Source organism: Lontra canadensis, unplaced genomic scaffold (assembly GCF_010015895.1).
Source record: "Lontra canadensis isolate GAN:19392208 unplaced genomic scaffold, GSC_riverotter_1.0 scaffold158, whole genome shotgun sequence".
NCBI lineage: Eukaryota > Metazoa > Chordata > Mammalia > Carnivora > Mustelidae > Lontra > Lontra canadensis.
The window spans coordinates 1019010-1041245 of record NW_022631152.1 but is presented as its reverse complement, the minus strand read 5'-3'; the positions used below and the strand labels follow the sequence as shown (position 1 = coordinate 1041245).

The following is a 22236-nucleotide window of genomic DNA, read 5'->3' as shown; positions in this document are numbered from 1 at the left end:
ACTGTGGAGCTGGGTTTGAACACAGGCGATCTGGTTCCAGAGCCCACTCAGCCTTCATGCTGTGCTGCTTCTTACTATAGTATGTAGCCATGTAAATGGCAAATAATCAACAATAGCTTTTTTAAAAACAGCAATCTATGGGGCGTCTGGGTGGCTCAGTTGGTTAAGCACCTGCCTTCGCCTTGGGTCATGATCCAGAGTCCTGGGATCAAGCTCCACATCCAGCTGGCTCCCTGATCAGTAGAGAGCCTGCTTCTCCCTTTCCCTCTCCCCCCACCCCTGGTTGTGTTCTCTTGCTCTCTATCTCAAATAAATAAATAAAATCTAAAAAAAAAATTGTCTAGCCTGGGGCACCTGGGTGGCTCAGTCAGTTAGGTACCCAACTCTTGATTTCAGCTCAGGTCACGATCTCAGGGTCATGGGATCTGGCTCCACGCTCAGTGGGGAGTCTCCTTGAAATTCTCTCTCCCCCCCTCCCTCTACCTCTCCCCCCTCACCCCACTTGTGCATGCTCTCTTTCTCCCTCAAGCCTACCTCTAGGAATGAAGCACGGTGGAAATCTGGGTTTGATCCCAACTCTGGATAATTTTTACTATCTTAGGGATCTTGGGCAAATCACTTACCTTCTTTTTCCTCAACTGTGAAATAGGAGTATAAATACCAGTATTTTCAGAGTTGTTGAAAAGAGGAAATGAAATGGTATAAAAAGCAATACAGCCCAGTGCAGGGCAGTACACAGGTTCTCATGCAGGCTTTTTCTGTGTGTGTGTGTGTGTGTGTGTGTGTGTGTGTGTGTGTGTTTTAAGATTTTATTATTTACTTGATAGAGAGAAGAGAGAGAGTGAGCACGCAAACAGGGGGAGTGGGAGAGGGTGAGGCAGGCTCCCGTGCTGCACAGGGAGCCCGATGCTGGTCTCAGTCCCAGGACCCTGGGATCATGACCTGAGCCAAAGGCAGATGCTTAACTGACTAAGCCACCCAGGCGCCCCTCATGCAGGCTTAATAACAGCCTAGAGATGCAGGTAATCTCTCCGTTGCCATTTACAGAAGGGGACACTGAGGCTGAGAGAAGTGAACGACTTGTTCCACGACTTGCAACTCATCAATTGGAAAGACAGGTTTCAACATCAGTTTTAATGCCAAAGCTCCCACTTAAGCTGTCTGGCTCCTTTGGGTGACCAAGCATATTTGAATTTAAAGAAAATGAAGAGGAAATGGATACGAGGTGCCTGTCAAAGGGATACAGCCCACGTGTAAAGTAAAAGAGCTTTGGTGGTCTGCACAACCCCCTGCACTTGGTGGACAGAGCACAGATTGTGGGTTGAAAATGCCTCCCCCTGCCCAAAAAAAGTTATGTTGAATTCCTAACCCCCGATGACTGTGAATATGACCTTATTTGAAAAAAAGAGTCTCTGCAGATGTGATCAAAATAAGAGGTTATACTAGATTAGAGTAGGTCCTAAATCCAATGACTGGTGTCTTCATATAGGGTGTAGAGATCCAGGGACAGAGGCACAGGGGGAAGAAAAGCAAGCGAGGCCAGAAGCAGAGACAGGAGCCCTGCTCACCGGTGACTATGGCCACCCCCACAGCTGGAAAAGGCAGGGGAGGATTCCCTGGAACCTTCAGAGGGAACATGGCCCCTCTATAAGCCTCCAGGACTGTGAGAAAATAAATTTCTGTTGTTTTAAGCCACACCGTTTGTTGTATTTGGTTGTAGCAGCCCTGTGAAACTAATATTAGAAAATTTTTAATATAAATAAATATAATTTTTTTTAAAGGCAAGTCCAGCTCCAGGGACAGCTGATCCCCCCGCAGCATGGTGGCTGGTCTGAGTGAGAGGTCCTTGGCCTAGAACAGGTACCCCTATTCTTTGCCTCAGGGTGCTTGGTTCTTACCACTAAATAACACAGGATGCACCACAGCTTGGTATATACAAACAAGCCTCCGCCCTCGCTCAGCGAAGAGGGGACAACACATTTTGTAACCTTGGTACCTGGAATGAAGAAGGGACAGTCGCTAAATATTTGATGGTTGCACTGTTGAAGTAAGAGCGGTCTACGACCTCTGCGGCTAAGGTTTCTGATCACAAAGTTGAGCTTTTCCAGGCAGTTGCCCAGTAGGTCTCCTGTCCTGAGATTGACCTCAACTATAACATTACTCCCAGCATCAGACAACTTCCCAAACCATAAGGCATCCACACTAGAGCACACTCTGCTGAGTACTAGCATTTTAGGTAATTTCTATAGCACACAGACTTGTGCAAAAGCAATCAGGAACAGAGCTAGAAATTGCAGTAGTGAAAGGAGCAGAGCTGGTTAGTCTGTGAGGGTGAGGCCCAACACCTGGACTGCTTCCAAGAGGAGCCCCGTATCACTGCAAGCGACAGAGAGGAGCTCGTTCCCAGAAGCCAACTTCAGTGTGGTCGGGGAAAAGAGGTGAGAGACAGTCAGGGAGAGAGAGAAACTAAAGCTAACAAGAGAAAAAGAGGCTCACCCAGCATCTCAGCCCTTCCACTAATGGTCCTTCCGCTAATATTCCTTCCACTAGTATCTGTAGGAAGAAGCACAGCTCCATTGCATGTCTAACTTTTTTTAATAAATTTTGGTGTGTGCTTTAACTGAGTGGACTGTGCATCACACATTCTACAATATGGATTTAGATCAACCAAGCCAAGGGAAAAGACTTGCCGTGATGAAAACAGCCGGTCACATACAGACCGTTGTAGGCCATATATCCTGGTTAAAAACAAGTCAGTCAAGAGCTTTGATGCATTACTGGACAAATCCTGTGGCCCAGTCCTCCTTATAAATAGCGTTTTAGCTTTGCTAACCTAAGTCTCCATCCATGATTCTCCCTTCCTACCAGAGTCACAAGACAATTCTTAGGCGGCGTTTTAGGCCAGCCTGTGTGTAAAAGCAAGCATTGGGCGTTAAGGACCCACGTGGTGATAACTCACCACTGGCTACCTGGCCGCCTCCTCACTTCCTGCACAACAGGAGTTAGGAAGACTTCTATTTTAATGTCTAAGCCTGTGGGCTTCCTTTCCACAATGGCCTCCTTGTTTTCCCCATACTCCATTACGTAGAACATCCCCGCCATTTCCTGGCTTCCTTTTCTTCATCCTTCAAGACGTGACTCGAATGCATCTCCCCTGGAAGCTTCCCCTGACTGCTTCTCCAAGCCCCCCTCCCTAGGGCTCCCAATGGCACCCTAAAGGAGGCGCCTGTCACCTGTTGTAAGGCCCACTGGACAGTGAGCTCCATGGGGTGCTGAGACTGTCCCGATGCGCTCGTGGACACCCCGTGCACAGCACAATACTGAGCAACGACGGGAAGCTCAGCAAATGTCTCAGGGACGGAAGCAGCCCCTCAAGTACTATTTGGGAGAAGCTGCCGGAGCCAGCAGATCCAACCGTTCACCAGAACGGCTACACGGAATGCCTGAGGGGGAGACGTGGTGTGCAGACACCCAACGCTGTGATGGGCACTTGAGCTACTCGGGGACAGTTTTGCTTATCTGGGGTTATTTGGGTTATTCTGGGTTCTTTGGGTTACTTGGGCTGGTGGCTGTGTTCTTTTGAGATGAGATAACTAAGTATCAGACTGGTAATATATTACCAAAAGCCTCAAGTTCTGTAAAACTGGTCCCCCATCCCCTCCACCCCTCAGGCCCTGCGCAGGAAACACTTACTCTCTGTAAGAAAGACATTTCTGTTCTGAAATTTATAGACCAACGGGTGTTGGTCATTGTTGGTCATTGACAAAGCTGAGAAGTAAAACTGAGAAGGTGGGAGGCAGCTGGGGGACCCTTAGCAAAGAGAAGTTTAAGGTGTCTGTATTTCCCATCAAAATCCCCACCAGCAACAAGCTTACGACTATATGTGAGGCATTACGCCAGGTGACTTCCAACACGTACCTTATTATTTCCTAAACATACCTCTATGATATATTGTATTAATTTTATAAATGAGTTTTTAAAAAGAGTTTAATTGTGCCCCAGATTAAACTGCTAATAACCAGCATATCCAGGAATCAAAGTCTGTCTGACATCAAAAGCTATGCTGCCACCAAATTCAAATGCAAAAGAGGTCATTTTGATATCCCACTAAGATCCTCAAAATGGCCTGATAGCTGTACTTTCTGGTTATTCGTTAGCACATCTGGGGTTTGGACTTTGAGAGATGCTGGATAAAACTGCATGTGGAGATTTGTTTTGGCAGGAGGCATACATCAGACCAGTAGGGTGACTTTCCTGAAGCAAGAGTGGAATTTCAAAACAACCATCATAACACACGTCTGGGTTGCATCTTAGAGTTCCCAAAACCTTTGTGTGCCCATTATTTAATCCTCATAAAACTCACTGATGGGACAGGTATTAGAATTAATCTAGAAAATCTAGAAAATCTAGAATCTAGAAAATCTAGAAAATTGAGCTTTGCATCGGTTAAGCAGGACTCCATGATATTGTATTGTAAGTTAGTTGTACAACTGACATTTGCACTGAAATCTTCTATTCCAACCCATCACTGGGCACTGAAGTCGTTTGGTAAGATTCAGGGAGCCACCATGTTACCTGTCTTCCATCTTGACATTAGGTCAGAGGTCTACAGAAGCACTTTGGATTATGGGGTTCTGGAATCTTCTCAGCAATTATTCCCAGCAGCAGACTTTTAAATCGAACAATGAAGGTATTAGCCATATACATTAAACCAGGGACTGCTCCCTGACTTCTTCCTTACTTCACTCTCAGCTGAGGTCTCCCTCATGGGAGAAGGCATCCTTGTTCTCCCCTCCCTGCTCAAGGTGGAGCTGGTTGCTCACCTGTGTGTTTAACGATTCCCTGAACTTCTCTTCAGACAGCTGAAAGTGGACTGAATGGTAGCCATTGCCACCCTTTCCTCGCAAAGATATGTCCACCTGGAACCTGTGAATGCGACCTTGGAGATTAATGAAGGATCTCGAGCTGAAACCATCATGAATTATATGGGTGGGCCCTAAATCCAGTAACAAGTATCCTTAAAATAGACGGAAGAGAAGACAGACACATGTGAAGGCAGGGGCTGAGACTGGGGTGATGCAGCCATACACACGTAGGACACACGGAGCCACCAAACGCTCAAAGAGAAAGGAAGGACTGCCTCAGAACTCCAACAAGGTAAAGGTCTCAACTCAATGAGCCTGTGACCGACAGTCACAGCAACTCTGCCTCACAGATAGAATTCAAGGGATAATGTATGGCTAGAGATAGAGTAAAACTTCTGTGTGGAGGCTATGGTGGCAACACACAGAAGACCCGCTCTCCACCCTCCAATAACCTTGGCATTTGGAAGAAACATAATGATCATCAGAACTACCCAAATCTTCCATTTACTAAAGACAATGTCAGCCACTATGTAAGCACTTCATGAATTCTGCTCCATCCTCACGTGGACATTTCAAGGCAGGTATTATTATTACTCTTTTTATACCAAATCTACACATGGGGGAACTGGCTATATGGGGAACTGTGTGATCATGTTTGTCTCGTGGATTTGACTATACAGGGCTTGGTGCCAACTCATGGCCCAGCTCAGAGAGGCAGTCTGGCTTTTGGAACAGGTGCCAACCTTACTCCCAATTCCATTTGAGTTTCCTACATTTATTTCCCTTTTGCTTCATTTTTAAACATACTTCATTTCATTCTGCTCCACAGAATGCATTTCTCAGAGTCCCCATGAGGCAGTGTAACATAATAGCTTTACGACTAAAGCAAAAGATCCTTCCCCAGCTCCAACCAGGTATGCCATCCCAGCTCCATCTTCTGGCCTCTGTGCAACCCTGAACAAGCCCTTGGAGTCAGGCGGGCACAAGTTTAACATCTAGGTTTCTGTGGCTTAGCGCTGACAAGACTCTCATCCCAGGTCGGAGCCATTTTGTCTTGCGTTTTAACAAACCTTCTCATGATGCACGATTTCTAAATGCCTAGCCAAAGCATGTTTAGATGTCTACCAGAGTGGAAGAGAACCATATCCCCAGGCCAACATGGGCATCTGCAGAAGGAAAGCAGAATGCCAGAACCTCCCTCAGCATGAACCGCCTTCTAAGACGTTTTCTCGGCAGGGCAGCACAAAATATGGCAACTTGTTTTAAACAGTTATGCTGGAGTATTTTCATTTAAATTAATGCTATCTCCTTCAAAACAATCATCTTGGGAAGCAACATATTTATTCAAACAGTGCTCACACTGTACTAACATTTCTGGAACTCTTTCTCAGCAACTGTCTTAACAGTCTGTGGCACTTCCTTTGAAAGTCTTCAGTCATAACAAATTTCATCCTCTGAGAATAGATTTGAACTTTGGAAAGAGACAAAAATTGGTTGGAGCCATGTCTAATGAATAAAGTGGGTGATCAAATCTTGTTACATCGTTTTAGGTGAAAAATGAGGCATGACTATAAAATAATGTGACTGGTTTTCCTAGGTGACCCATAAACCGACTGGCTGAAAAATAATTCCCATAGGGGAGTTTCAGAATGCTTTGAGCACTAGACGCATCACTGGAATAAGTGTACGGTTCCCAGAGTGGTGATTTGGCAGGGTACAAAACTAATTTGGATATATAAGTTCAAATATGTTTGTAAAAAAAGAAATCTGATTGCTTACACTCATGAAAATGAAGAAGCTATTCTCCTGGAGAAATTTCTCCTTCTTTTTTTTGACAGCCTGGTCTGCTTTGGACAAGGGAATCTGCTGAGAAAAACCTAGTTGTGATTTTTCATTTTTTGTGTCAGTTCTCCCCCAACCAACCAAAGGCTCCTTGAGAAAGGGGTCATCTTCATCTCTGTGTCTCCAGTGCTCAGCACAGCACACACACATGGGACATTAATTCCACTGTTCTGGACACAAATGCTTTGACTCTGCTTCTTGTCCTCTTGGGACTTCCCTTGCTAAATGTAACTTCTGCCTAGCAACCGAAACTGGGCCATGTAAAACCCACCCACACAAATTTACAGAGACCTAAGGTATACAAGTGGTTGCTTAGCGCCAAAAGCATAAGGAAATAAGAGGGATTGACTGCTAATACACAGGCTTCCCTTCGGGTCATGGAAATATTCTAAAATTAGATTGTGGTGATAGTTGCACAAGTCTGTGAACACATTAAAAGATACTAAATTGTCCACTTTGAATAGGTGAATTGTGTGATATGTGAATCATATCTCAATAAAGTAGTTTATTTAAAAAGCCCTCCACAATAGGAATGTTTGTGCCTTGGTTCCTTTCTAAGATGGCAGTTGGAATAAATGATAGTCAGGTTCTCTTCCAAAAATCTAGTTCCCTATATAAAATTGTTTCTGTCTTCTTCTGTAACTCTATCACTTGAAAATGACTTTGGGGTTTTCAGCAGATTTGGAAAGCATGTTTGGATAGTGAGGACTGCTGAGTGTCCCCCAACACCAGTTATCCCATTCCTTTCCATTGACACCCCCAATGTTTAGCCTGATACACAGCTCCCAGAATAACATGGATATAACCTAGCCTCCCTTGCTGCTAGAGGAGGCCTTAGACTATGTTTTGGCACAGAAGATGTGAGTAAAATAAATGATGTACAGTTTCTGAGAAAGGTGTGCCTTCATTCCACTTCCTTCCTGTTACCTGGAATGACCCTATGTGGTAGGCAGCCATCTTAGCTCATACAGATACGGGCAACTCACTAGGGAAGGCCAAGCAAAAAAGAAAAGAAATACAGAACCCCTTATACAATAGACCCACCACACCAGCCCAGGACTGCCCACACCCAGTCTATTACAGAAAGAGTTCTATTACTATGAACTTATATTTTGTTTAAGTAACTTATTTTGAGACTTTTTTTCATAGCCAAAGGTATATGTTAACTAATGATACAATCTGATCTTCTGCACCAGAAGAGAACCTAAAATATGCAGCATCAGCATACCTTTTATGCCATGGCAAAACTGTCACCACTGCTACCCTGGAAGGCAGACCACTGGTCAACCAAACCTGGGCAAATGGGAGAAATTCAAAACAGGAGCAGTTGTTGGCTGCTTCTTGCCACAATAGAGAGGAGCTCAGGCAAGGACTTGCCAATCCACAGGCAAAAATGAAGTTAAAGCTCCACTAAGGGAAGTATCTTTGACTGTGGCCTGCAAACTATGTTGCCTGAGTTCAGTAATTTGTGGCCTTGTAGAGTTGAGATGACCACTGTATGTCCCCAAGCTAAGGCAGCTCTCCATTAAGCAGCAGGTGTAGAAGAAAGGGCTGTGGCCTCAACTCTTTCCCAGGATTCTTTTCTAGACAATGAAAACTGACCCATCAGCAAAGATCTGATTAAGGATACTGCTTTCTTACTCAGCCTAGCTTTTCCTATCTCAAGGCAGGCATCAGTGATGGAGACGTCCGAGGAGGGACAGAGCACAGAGGCCAAAGCTAAAGTTTTAAGGCTTGGGGCGCCTGGGTGGCCCAGTTGGTTAAGCATCTGACTCTTGATTTCGGCACTGGTCATGATATCAGGGTCATGAGATCAAGCCCCTCGTTGGGCTCTGCACCCAGCATGGAGTCTGCTTGGGACTCTTTCTCTCTCTCAGCCTCTACCCCTCCCCTGACTCTCGCACTCTCTCACTCTCTCACTCTCTCTCTCTTGCTCGCTCTGTCTCAAAATAAATAAATAAATAAAATATTTTTAAAAAATAAAGTTTTCAGGCTTAAAACCTTATCTATGTGAGAATTTTCCCTGGGTTATCAGTATGCAGAATTGATCAGAATAGGCTGGAAGAAGCCTAATAAACTTTCAAAGTAATTACATAGTGAAACAAACCAAAAACTTGGTCTGCAAAAGTAACCCCTGCCTTCATACATCCACCAACTTTCATGAGCAGGAAGCAGGATATAAAAGCTGTGCAGATCCCAAAAAGTCTCAGAATCTACTCTGCAGTGCCCAGGACTAAGTGAGCCCTGAGGACAGAGAGTAAGAGAGTCCCTCCCCGAGGGCAGGGCTCCCTGTGGACCTACTCCATGGTCAGGGCAAGGAGTCTGCACTCCCCACCAGCAGCACAGTGTGAACACTATGGCTGCTGACTGCTCTATTTCTGTAACTATGTAAGTACATATATTTATTGGAAGGAACCTAAGCTGCTGCCCCAGGGGGCAGAGTGATGTATTTCATGGGTGAGAAGAAGAGTGGACACGGTTACCTGCACACCCAAAGAGACGCCCGTGGCAGAGATTTTTCTCTTTGCAACTCCTTTTCTTAAGGTAACAGAACCACCCATTTTTAGCCGGCCACGTGCCTCCCAATATAAAGTCTACATTTTTTGGCCCTTCTTGCAGGTTAAGTATGGAAAATCTAATCAGTGGGTTGTGAGGAGGAGTGAGGCGTGCAATTTCCAGACTGTTTAAAGGGGGAAAAAACGCTCTGCTCCATCTTTTTCCTGTGCCCACTAGCAGCAATGAGGTTGAGGTTATGGCCGCCCCCGCCCCGCCCCGCCCCGCCCCACCGCAGCCAGATGGGCAAAGGCAACACCTTTAAGACAGCAGAGCCACAGACCTGAAGGAAAGGAGGGTCCCAAGGACCTATCGCACTAGTGCTAGCCTGCGACACCTAGACGACGGCATGAGACAGAGAAAAACTTCTATTTTGTTTAATCCACTGCTGTTTTGAGTGACAACGTCTTGAACTTATGTAATTGTACAATCTTATGACTTAAAATATAGGCTACATGGTGTACATCAAATTCACTTGGGGGAGGTAGTTTAAAATGTCATCTTCTAGAGCCTCCAAATCTGAGCTACGGTGGGATGCCGGGCCTTGCCGGGGAGCTCTAACAGAGATTTCAGATACGAGCCAAGGAGAAAGCCACAGGGCCCAGTGCTGCATAGTACACTGGCTGACTTATAATTGCTCTCCTTCTGGTAGGTGCAACTCTGAGTAGCAGCGGGACTGTGCAGTGCTGTGAGGAGTGAGAGGGGAAAAGAGTCAGATTTAGATCAGTGTAGCTGAGAGAGAGAAAGAGAGAGACACACACACACCCTCCCCCCTACAATTCTGTTAAAATATTTTACATAACAAAGGCCGCTTAGTGGCTAAGTGCTTGGCTCTAAACAGTCCTGTCCATTCCTTCAACTAACCTCTTTCTGCTATGTACCCACTCCAATAAAGGGGCCTCTTTTCTGTTCCCACGCTCTCCGTGCTTCAAGACACAATTCAAGTTCCGTCGCTTCCTTCCTTCCGCAACAGAATGTTGTCTCCCTTATCTGCACTCAGCACTTTTTCTAATTCTGTTCTTTGCACGTGTATGTACCTCTTGTGTCTTATCTCCCCCAAAGACTGCACACTTCAGGATGGAAAAGGACAGTATCTTATTTACCCTGGTATTTAATACCAACTCCCAATCAGAAAGTGTAAACGGGGGGGAGAACAATCATTCATAAACCCTTCATAACTAAAGGACTTTTTTTAAAAAATAGGAGTTATACCATATTAAAAAGTAACCCAGAGATGATCCTGTGGCAAGTCATGCTTGCCCCAAGGATATCAGGTTTCAAGTAAGGGTAGCAAGGAGCCTCTACCTAACACGAGTGACCTCAGAGTCCCCAAAACATTCTCCGTCCTACCCAATATTCTTTCATTCCCTTCTTAGAACTCTTATCTAGAAATATGTCCCTTCACCTGTGTTTGCAGCTGGCCTCGTTCAGGAAAGAGTGATCCATCCCAAATGGGAGATAGTGAATAAGACTAAGTTCTCCAAGCCCCACTGCTTTAGTCTGAGAACCTGAGACCATTAATCCCTGTGTCATGTATTTGATGCCCATTTCAGTGCAAGCAGTATCTGACACTAAAAGGGGATCATCTGTTTAATGCAGGGGTCCTTAACCCAGGATCCTTAGACCCTACTGGCAAGAGGTCCCTGGGTAGAATTCAATGGGGTCTGCAAGTCTGAATGGCAAAGCAAACAAAATCTTTATTTAAACTAACCTCTAAATGAAATTTAACACTCCCTTGAATTTTGAACCTAGGCAGTAAACCACAGAATTATTATTATTATCATTACTAATACCACCTAGGACTTTATCATCAATAGAAATCACAGATATTTTTCAGAGGTACCTTGGGTGGCTCACTCCATTAAGCGTCCGACTCTCGATTTCAGACCAGGTCATGATCTCAGGGTCGTGGGATCCAGCCTCATATCAGACTCAGCAGGGAGTCCGCTTGAGATTCCCTTTCCTTCTCCCTCTGCCCCTCCCCCCCACTCGTGCTCTCTCTCTCTAATCTTCAAAAAATCACAGATATTTTCATAGCATGTTATAGTTATCTCAAATATTAAGATTGCATATATATCAAAATATCATTTATACTTACCACTATTCTAAAGTAAGATGGTATTAGACTTTCTACTAAATTTTGTTAATGTGTCAATAAAGAAGCATATACATCTTGCTATATCACAAACTTGGTTAACATTTTGATAATTTTATTTCCAATACAATTCTTATTCCCTCTGCAATCCTTTATGTTTTATTTATTTTAAAATAAAATTATTCTGAGATGGGGTCCATAGATTAATCAAAGGAATCCAGGGCACAAGAATCTCTGTGAATTGATGAAAGAAAACCTGTTTACTCACAAGTTCTCATGAAAACATTTATTTTATTTTGCCGAAGACAATGATGAACCATCCTTCAAAATATCCAGACATTCATTTACTTGTGAGTTCAAACTCTTCCCAATTCCTAAGACTGGTCACATGCAGATCACTGGGCCCAAGAACAATTTTTAGAGATCAGGAATGGTTTGAACTAAGTTGCCCGCACTGGTATCTGTTAGACTTCTCAGTAACTGAGGCCCATAAATTCCTTTCTCACTGTGCTAATCTAAGCTAGGTTTTTGGCCTTGAACCCAATTGGCTTCTGAGTAACATGGAATCCCTCTATATTGGCTGGGGCCACTGGGGATAGAGGAAGGTGGGGACAGTGCCGATACCTACGAAGCAGTGTTAATAACTGCATCAGGTTGGGCCTGATGAACTTGGTGTCCCCCTATCAGCAGAACACTAATAACACAAAAGTCCTGCCCCAGGTCCATCATGAGGTTCCCCCACAAGGGTCATTCAGTCAGTTTCCAGGTAAGTCGAGACTGCAGGTACTTTTAAACATGTTGTTTCACTTAATCCTCACAAAAACCTCTCCGGGTGTCTCATCATTTCCAACCTTTACAGACTGGGAATGGGGAGGTGGGCAGGGGAAGGATCAGAAATCAACTAACTTGCCCCCCAGTCTCCAACTCCTCTATTTTTATTCTTTTGTGCATAGAATTCTTCCCCTTGACAAGTCCACCTGCAATTCCAACTAGCCCTTTAAGCCTCAGCTCAGCTACCACTTTCAGTGTTCTCAGATCCCAAAAATAAACCTCTTAAGGTTTTCTGATATCTTAGGAAACCTCTTGCTAATGGACACAAGTCAAGACACAGCACAGAATAAGTCAAGACACAGCACAGAAGCTCACAGGCACTGTTCAAAGCTCTGGCGGCTTCATGCTGAGATGCTGAGTACAGCTCTGGGAAGGTGCTTGGTGGGGCCACTCTTGCTGCTGGGAGTGGGTCCTTGCGGCCTCTCCAATGGCTCCCTGCACACCGAAGTCTGACCTCTGCTTTCACTTTCACCTTTTTTTCATAAGAGCAAAAGTCCTTTTCAGATTTCTTTTGGTTTGCCATTTGCAAAAACAGGCATTTAACGTAGGTCATTCATAAAAGTCAAGTGGCATAAGACAAACTTCCAGAAAGCAGGGGATACCTCTATAGCCCTCCATGCTCTTCCCCCTTTCAGTACCTGGCACATACCTCCAACAGTAACACCTAATGCACTGTGCTTCTCTGTTTATTCTCGTCTACTTCCCTCTACAGTGCTTTTTGCCGAGGGCAGGAATATTTTGTATCCCAATTACTCAGGACAACATAGTAAATGTTTGAAGAGAATACCAGCATTGGTCACCAACTATACCTTGGCTTTGAGGGCTGGAATTTGCTTATTTCATTTTTTAAGATTTTGTTTATTTATTTGTCAGAGAGAGCACAAGCAGGGGGAGCAGTGGCTGAGGGAGAAGCAGGATCCCCACCAAGCAGGGAGCCTGATTCTGGACTCAATCCCAGGACCCTGGGATCATGACCCAAGCAGCAAAGGCAGATTCTTAACTGACTGAGCCACCCATGTGTCCCGGAATCTGCTTAACTTAAAGTGTATTCCTCATCTTTCACAATTCAGGGCAATTAAACAAGGACTCACTGAAAGCTACACTATCCTAGGTACTACAAATACAGATAACACCAGACCCTGTCTTAAAGAAGTTTACTTTCTAAGGGGTAGTGTCACATGTAAATGTAGTTTTACTGGGATTTGATTAACTATTCTAGAGGTATCTATGAGAAAGGAAGAATTCATAGGGGAATGAAAATGGCAGAGAAAAGTTTTGGGAGGAAATTTTCAGAAGATGCTATGTGAATTGATTCACACCAGAAGAGAGGAGTAGGGGGTGCTTGGGTGGCTCAGCGGGTTAAGCCTCTGCCTTCAGCTCGGGTCGTGATCCCAGGGTCCTGGGATTGAGCCCCAAGTTGGGCTCTCTGCTCAGCGGGGAGCCTGCTCCCCCCCCATGCCTGCCTCTCTGCCTACTTGTGATCTCTGTCAAATAAATAAGTAAAATCTTTAAAAAAAAAAAAAGAAAGAAAGAAAGAAAAGAAGAGAGGAGTAGCATACTTAAATCCCTGGTATGGAGAGAGAGAGATATAGAGACAGGAAACAAAATCTGCGAGCAGAAAGCTCAGGACAGAAACCTAGGGAACAGCTAGGGTGTGCACAGGGCAAGCAGTCCATGAAGGAACTCTCGAAAAGTATGAGTAGAATCAGGAGAGTGATCAAGACAAGGGAAGGAGGACTTTAAAACTGCAAAACCAGTAGTGCCAAAGGCAACAAAAGGCCAAATGAAGCCTAAAAAAGTATACAATGGATTTAGCAACCAGAAAGTCCTTCGTAACCTTGGCAAGAGCAATTTTAACGGACTGGTGGAGGAAGCAGAAGCCAGACTGCAGTGAAGTGGTAAGTGAATGAGTAAAAAATCAGTGTGGCCACTGGCCAAAGAGGGGAAAAGCAATAGGGCAGTAGCTGAAGGGAGATGGGGTTTTAAGAACATATTTTTTTAGTCCTAGCCTAATTTTTTCCTTTCCACCCCACATTCCTCCCAAATGGACAACTTTCCATTTAGACCTCTAAAATCCCCACTGTGCTGTCAGCAAGCTCCTTAAGGATGAGTCTTGTGTCTGAAGCCTCTCTTTATTCCACACAGTTCCCTGCACATGGTATAAGTTCAATCTCTGTGGAATGAATGAATGAACTATATATTCCACACGGGTGATAAGGAATTGAAGGGCTCTACTGGAATACAGTTCACTTTCTTTCAAGGGAATTTGTGGTTGTCTGAAAACTCAAGAGCACCTTCTACCCAGAGGGCCTTGTCTCCTTGATGCTTTTAAATTTCTGACCCGGGGAGGCAGACGTAGATCGGGCCCAGAATAGAATTTACAGATGACCAGAAAAATAGATCTATAAAGATTCAAGCATCCCTTTATTCCCAGAAGCTGGAACTGGCAGGTGAATGTTAGACTCAGGGTACTGCCACGGCAGTTCCTCTTTAAGCTGCCTGGGCTTCAGTTTTCTCACTGGCAACTTGAAGATGCCCATTATAGCATCGACCTCTTCAGGCCCAAGCATAAATCAGACACCGCATGTTTAGAGCTTTTCATAGTGCTTGGCAGAATGATGCTTTTATGTTAAAGATAAAGTACTACTAAAATGAATAAAAATATTACTAAAGGGTATGAGTTACAGAAGAGTTGGGTAGAAGTCAAAGCTTATTTTTTATTTTTTTTTAAGATTTTATTTATTTATTAGAGAGAGACACAGCTAGAGAGGGAACACAAGCAGGGAGAGTGGGAGAGGGAGAAGCAGGCTTCCCGCTGAGCTGGGAGCCCGATGCAGGGCTCGATCCCAGGACGCTGGGACCATGACCCTAGCGGAAGGCAGATGCCCAACAACTAAGCCACCCAGGCACCCCAAAACTTATTTTAAATACAGAGAGAAAAACTCGTTAGAAAGCGTTTTTTAAAAAGTGAATGAATGATCAGCCCCAACTTATTTTATAAATTCACCTTTTCGTTGATCAGGTTTACTTAAAAATCTATTTCAGAGTTTCACCTATCGGAGTTGACCTGCCCATAAAGTCAGTTAACGGTCCTTAGCTGGTGGGGAAAGTGGGGAGGGGACGCGCCAAGGTGTTGCATTAATTTCCTGGCCAGCCTCTAGGGCTTGCACAAGAGTACCCTTGGGTATGCAGTTTCTGTTCTATTGAAAATTCGGCTCCAGCTCCTCGATGCAACAGATCTAGAAGCACCACCGGTGCAAATACTAGTCGTTTCAAAAGCCTTTGCCCCAGCAACCAGGCCGTGCAAAGGCAGGAGCTGTCTCGAAGCAAACTAGGGTGTGGGGAGCGAGACTGCAACCTCCTCAGCCCCGAGGGCCTCACGCACCAACTGGGCCGGCGCTCCCGCCAGCCCTACCCCAAGGCGTCGGGTTCCCTGCCAGTGGGAAGCGCCAGTCCCAGACGAGAATAGCAGGCAAACAGCAGGCAAATGAGCGGGATGCGAGGGGTTCTGAGCAGGGCAGAGGCCCTCTAACCTTTCCCGGTTAAGGTGACTGCACCGAGAGCTGAAACCAAATCGTCAGTCACCGGAAAGGTTAATGTAAATGTCAGAGGCCTCTGCAGGAGAGGGGAGGGAAGGGGAGGGGAAGAAAGGAGGGAGGAGGAGAAAGAAGGGCGGGGCAGGTGGCGGAGGGTCGGTCCTCCCAAGGTCAAGTTCCACTCGCCCGCCCCCCGGGGAGTCGACCTAGCAGCTCGGCGGAGCCCGGTGGCCGCCTTCCTGCACACAGCGACCTCCGCGGGGCCTGCCAGTAGGGAAGCGCGAGCGCAGAGGGGCGGGGGGTGGAGACTGGGGCGGCCGCGCGCGGAAGTGGCCGGGCCGAGCGCGGCAGGGGGCGGTCGGGCGCCACGCGCCGCACGTCGCGCACGGCCCCGCGCCGGGTGCACGCCACGGAGCAGTCGGCGCGTCCCTTACCCCGTTGGCGGCGGCGATGCGGACGATGAGCTGGATGGCCTCCTTCATGTAGAACCTGCCGTCCCCGCCCACCACCAGGGTGGCCTCCTGCCGCTGCGCCGGCTCCACCGTGGAGAGGATACTCTGGATGAAATTCTCCGCGTAGTTGGTGCTGCTCTGAAACACCTTCACCCGCTTCCGCAGCCCGCTCGTGCCCGGCTTCTGGTCCGGGTACGCCTGGGTCTTAACCGTCACAATCTTCACCATGGTGGCGACTCGCTTCCTGGGGCCGGAGCTGACTCTGCTAACCGTGGGGCGGCCGGAGCTGTGGCTGCTGCTGCTCTGGGGCGAGGGTTCGGACGGGGTAGGGGCAACGCCAGCTCTCTCGCCTGCGCTCGGCCCTCCTCCTTAAAGGGACAGGGGACAGGGCCCTCCCTCCGCCGCTGGCCCCACTTTTCAGGTCCCGGGGAGAGGGAGCGCCCACCTCCAGTCCTCTAGAGCAGTGGGTGGAGCCTCTCTCATTTCCCCATCCCACCCCACCCCCGTAAGCCAATCCACTATAAAACGAAATCCGCCGCTCCTCCCCTAACTGGAAGGGCAGAACCTGGGGTAGGGGCTCTGTCCTAGGGCAAGAATTGGAGGAGTGGGAAAATTGGGGAGTATAATGATTTCCTGTGGTTTGGCTAGAGTATCATGTGTAAATAACTTTCTGGAAACCTGTTGTGAGGGATTGAAGTGCCAGCCTTAGGTAGATTCATGACTCTTTATTCTTTATATTCTCCAAATACTGGAGTATTTGTATCAGAAAAAGGAGTCAACTCCAAAGGTCTAATTCGACCTGCTACCTTCCGTGTGATTACTTATGGACTAAACCCTTTTCTTGCACGCTTGGGGTGGGTATACTGATAACTAGGGCTTATTGAATATGTTTCTAATCCTTGCTAAAGTACAAGATTTATTTTTCCCTATTTCAGGCTTACAAAACTGAGATTCAAAAAATTAAATGGCTTATCAGGGCCAGAGAGATAAGTATACACAGGAGGCCAACTCAGGTGGGTGTGGCTCCAAAACCAGGGCTTTCACCATGATTTGCCTGCCTGTGTCACCAGGTTTGATAACTAGGAAATAAATGTACAGGGAGGCCTTGATAAATATATGCACAAATACAAGGTAAGGCTGAGTGTAATATAATTCATCATCAAAATAAGCCAGTTAGTTATTCACGTAATAGAAATTTGGTGAAGAGATGAAGGACTGAAAGAGTTCATAGAGGATAGAGAGTCAACAAAAGAGTCTTGATTATTGAGTAGGAATATTGATTCTTTCCTTTTGGTTTGGCATCCCCCTGGATTTGGTGAGAGTGATTGCTATGCTCAGGAAATGTGTCATTTGTAGAAAAGCCACGGCTTTTTTCCCCTGCTTACAAGATGTGTGACCTGGAGAAAGTTAGTAACTATGGGCGTCCATCTCTTTACTATAAAATGAGCATAAAACCTACCTTAAAGAGTTTCTGCCAAGAATTAATGGGGATGTGTATGTCTGTTTCTCAATCATGGGTACACAGTAGAATCACCTGAGACACTTTTGAAACTACCCAGGCTCCAGTCCAAACAGATTAAATCATAATCAGCTGATGTAAGTAAATCACCTAGCATGGTGCCTGAAACATAACGGCCCTCAAAAAAAATCAGCTCCCCTTCCCTAATTCCAAAACTAGAACTGAACCATTAGCCTGTGAATTTATATTCTGTTCATGCCCCTTCAGTGGTTAATTGATGATCTTGATCAAGCAGAGAGGCTGACAGATGCATACAGCTGTTGATTCTCTGACTTCAAGTGTTAATATAGGTGTTATGTAGATACAGGTATGAGTTTTGTTTTGTTTTTTGAAGTAGGCTACACACCCAATGTGGGGCTTGAACTCGTGAACTCAAGATCAAGAGTCACATGCTCTGGCAACTGAGAGCCAGCCAGGCACCCGGTTGTCAGTTTCAGGGGCAAATAACATGTGAAAACTGAATGCTGGACTGCTGTTAATGATTTCTAATATTTACACAGAAGTGCACAAAGCTTCACAGAGTAGGATCATCTTGTGAATTAAGGACTGTAATCAATCCCATTTTATAAACTAGAGAACTGAGGGTCGAATGATGAATGTTATCAAAGTTCCCTAACTCCACAAAGTGAAAACGAGGGTAGAATCACAGTCAGAAATCCTACTTTGCAGTTGTATGGATTCATTTAGATACTGAATATAGAGTTCCTAGCATAGTACTAATAAGTACTCAGTGATAATTCATTTTTATAAAATGGTGGGTTCAAATTTGGCTAAAATAAAAAATACTGACAATATGAAGTGTTAAGGAGGATGCAGAGAAACTGAAACTCTCATACCTTGCTGATGGAAATGCAAAATGGTACAGCCACTCTGGGAAATGCTTTGGCACTTTGGTAGTTTCTTAAAAAGTCAAACATACACTTACTTATGACCCAGCAATCTCATCTCTGCCTATCTATCCTAGAAAAATGAAAACCTATGTTCACACAAAAGAATCTGTAATCTGTGCATGAATGTTTATCGCAGCTCAATTAATATTGCCAAAAGCTGGAAATGGCCTAGCAAATGAATCAATAAACAAATTGTGGTACATCCATATAAAAAGAATACTACTCGGGGTGCCTGGGTGGCTCAGTGGATTAAGCCTCTGCCTTCGGCTTAGGTCATAATCTCAGGGTCCTGGGATCGAGTCCCACATCAGGCTTGCTGCTGGGCAGGGAGCCTCCTTCTCCCTCTCTCTCTGCTGCTCCCCCTGTGCATGCTCTCTCTCTCTCTGTCAAATAAATAAATAAAATCTTTTAAAAAAAAAAGTTTTTTGTGTTTTGTTTTTTTTTTTAAAGGGTTGCCTCGCTAGCTCAGTCAGTAGAGCATGCAACTCTTGATCTCAGGGTTGTATGTTCAAGCCCCACAAAAGATAGAGAGATTACTTAAAAATAAAACCTTTGAAGAAAAAAGAAGAAACACACATGCAAAGAAGTAGAAGAAAATCAAAATATATAACAGGATTACCTCTGGATTATGAGAGAGGGTATTTTTATATTCCCCTTTATACTTTATAGATTTTTCATGTTTTCTATGGAGAATCTATATTATTTCTATAAATAATTGCTACACCTAAATTAATATTGCACTATGTTAACTAGCTGGAATCTAAATGAAAACTTGGGACGGGGGGAAAAAACTACACTATGTGGGGAAAAAGATTCCACTATTTGTTTTCTTTTTAGTACCACCTTTAAGTGGTAATTCTCATGTTTTTTCACTGGTAAGTTATCCTTTATCATTTAGATGGATGCATGCATTCATTCATTCACTGACTCATTCAATTCACAAATATGTATTATATGTCTGCTAAGCACCAGCTCTTTGAAAGGTGTTAGGTGAACAAGTCAGGATGGTCCTTGGTCTCATAGAACTTGCAATATGTTGGAGGAGACAGATATTGAATGCCAATCATGATTGTGAGAAGTCCTACAAAAAAGTATAGGTGCTGTCAGAATGTGGACAGGAGGAACTAGCATTGGAGGGAGACAGGGAAGATGTCCAAGAGAGAGTGATGTATAAACTAAAGACTTGTAAGGGTTAAGTAGTAGTTGGCCAGGTGAGAAGGGAGAAAAACCACTTCATTCCAGGGGAGAGAACATTAAGGGAGAAGATTTTAAAGTAAGAAGGAATTGTATCATCACTGAAGGTTTAAAAGGCAGCAAGTATAACAAGAGCGTAGTAACGGAGGAGTAGAGTGAAAGGCCTACTCCTATCAGGTTTCTAGATGGTGTCAAGCATCGCAGTCTTTAGCATGACTCCAATGAGCAACCAAAGGGTTTTTTTGTTTGTTTTAATTGTGGTAAAATATATACAACATAAAAATTACCACTATAACCATTTCTAAGTGTAAATTCAGTAGCACTAAGTACATATACATTGTTGTGCAACTATAACCACAATCTATCTCTGGAACTTTATCCATCATCCAAATTAAAACTCTACACCCGTTAAAACAATAACACCCATTTCTCTTTCACCTTGCTCTTGGAAACCACTATTCTACTTTCTGTCTCTGTGAGTTTGACTATTCTATTCCCATATATGTCCTTTTGGTCTGGCTTATTTCACTTAGCATAGTGTCTTCAAGGTTCATCCCTATTGTAGCATTTCAAAAGGGTTTTAAACAGAGGAATATTGCAGTCACAATAACTTTTTTAAGCAATCACTCTGGCTGCCTTGTGAATGAATGAAAGGAAAAAATGAAGTGAAACCGGATGGGTGGAAATGGTAGACTGTACTAGGTCAAAGTCAATGGAGATGGACAGAAGTGAATAAACTCAAGATATCTTCAGAAAATGGAGTCAGCAGCACTTGCTAATAGAGTATATGTATAGGGTGAGTGAAAAGGAGCAGTGTCTCCTGGCAATTTGAGTCTGGGTCTACTATAAGAAATGTGGAGTTGGAGGGTGGTACAGTATGATCATGACTTGTTTGGTATGCATAAAGTTTGAGGTTTCTGCCATGCATCCAAAAGGAGGGACAGAAGTAAGTGTTAGATACAGAGTTCTAGAGTTTAGAAAAGACATGTGGCAGAGTGATATGAATGTATAAGCCATTAGCACATAGATAGCATTTGAAAACTTGAGAATGAATGAGATCATTAGGGAGAAAATACAGAGTACAAAAGAAAAAAAAAAAAAGAAATGAAAGAAGTCTGTCACTGAGGTCTGAGAAACTCCAACATTTAAAGGCCAGTAACTACCATGTGCAAAATTAGGCTTTTCTACCTCTGAAAGAGAATTTCTTTAGGAACATCAAACCAGCAGGAAGATTTAGATTCTTCTATAAGCCATCCAGCTTTCCATAAACCTGAGCTCAAATCTACTAGGTTACATTCAAAGGCAAGGAAGATCTACTTCTTCAGTAAGTTATTAATATGCCATTTGGGAGTCTTCCTACGAGTCCAGAATTTTGTCATGTTTCACCAAGATTAAGGGGGGGGGGGGAAGCAGTTGGCAATTCTGTGAAAAGCTTTAATGATTTCTCTGTTTATATATAGAATACATATAAATGAGAGGTAGGTTAAGTCCTGGCTAGATAAATATACAATGCTTGGTCAATCCCATTTCCGAATTTTACAGTGTTCATTGAAGACAGCTTTACCTTCACCATTTATAAATCATTTGCATTCCAACAACAATTTAAAGAAATGTGTTTATCATAGGATATCAATCTCTGATAAATGCAACAAATAACAAATGGCTTGCATATGCAATTTATAATGAGAAAAGACATGGAATTTGAAATGGAAACATTGGATGGTGACATGGTGATCTAATGCCATTAGGCATTAGCAGTTATTAGTTACATGGCTCATACAGAAATTGATAATTAAAATATATTGAAAAGTGGGACACCTGGGTGGCTCAGTCAGTTAAGCATCTGCCTTTGGCTCAAGTCATGATCCCAAGGTCCTGGGATTGAGCCCTCCTTCAGGTTCCCTGCTCCACGGGAGACTGCTTCTCCCTCTGCTCTGCCTGCTGCTCCCCCTGCTTGTGCTCTCTCTCTCAAATAAAATCTTTAAAGAAAAATTTAAAAATTAAAAATATGCTGAAAAGTAATTCATTAACATGTAGACAAATGCTTAGAAAGCACGTACATTGTTAAAAACAAAACAAAACAAAACACAATGCTGTATTTGTGTACACTCAACTTCCTGTCTGGTGGTGCCAAGCGATGGTTGAAGAATCTGTACTGAGGAATCTTTATTTTATTTATTTTTTTTTTTGGTGGGGGGGACAGACAGAGATCACAAGTAGGCAGACAGGCAGGCAGGAGGGTGGGGGAAGCAGGCTCCCCACCAAGCAGAGAGCCCAATGCAGGGCTCGATCTCAGGACCTTGAGGATCATGACCTGGAGGATCAAGACCTGAGCCGAAGGCAGAGGCTTTAACCCACTGAGCAACCCAGGTGCCCCAGCACTGAGGAATCTGTATTGGGATAGTCTCTAGTTTAGGCCAAGAATGGTGGCCCAGATCTCTCTCCTCTTTTTTTTTCTT

General features: G+C 44.4%; 1 protein-coding gene across 1 annotated transcript in view; it reads right to left on the bottom strand.

Moving 5' to 3' along the window:
• Window positions 1–16625, bottom strand: part of PGM1 (phosphoglucomutase 1) — a 61008-nt gene extending 44383 nt beyond the window's left edge. The window contains exon 1 of the mRNA XM_032844899.1: window positions 16157–16625. Within this exon, the coding sequence (XP_032700790.1) occupies window positions 16157–16402 (246 nt within the window). The 5' untranslated portion in view covers window positions 16403–16625. The remainder of the gene's footprint in view (window positions 1–16156) is intronic.
• Between the last annotated feature and the right edge of the window lie 5611 nt (window positions 16626–22236).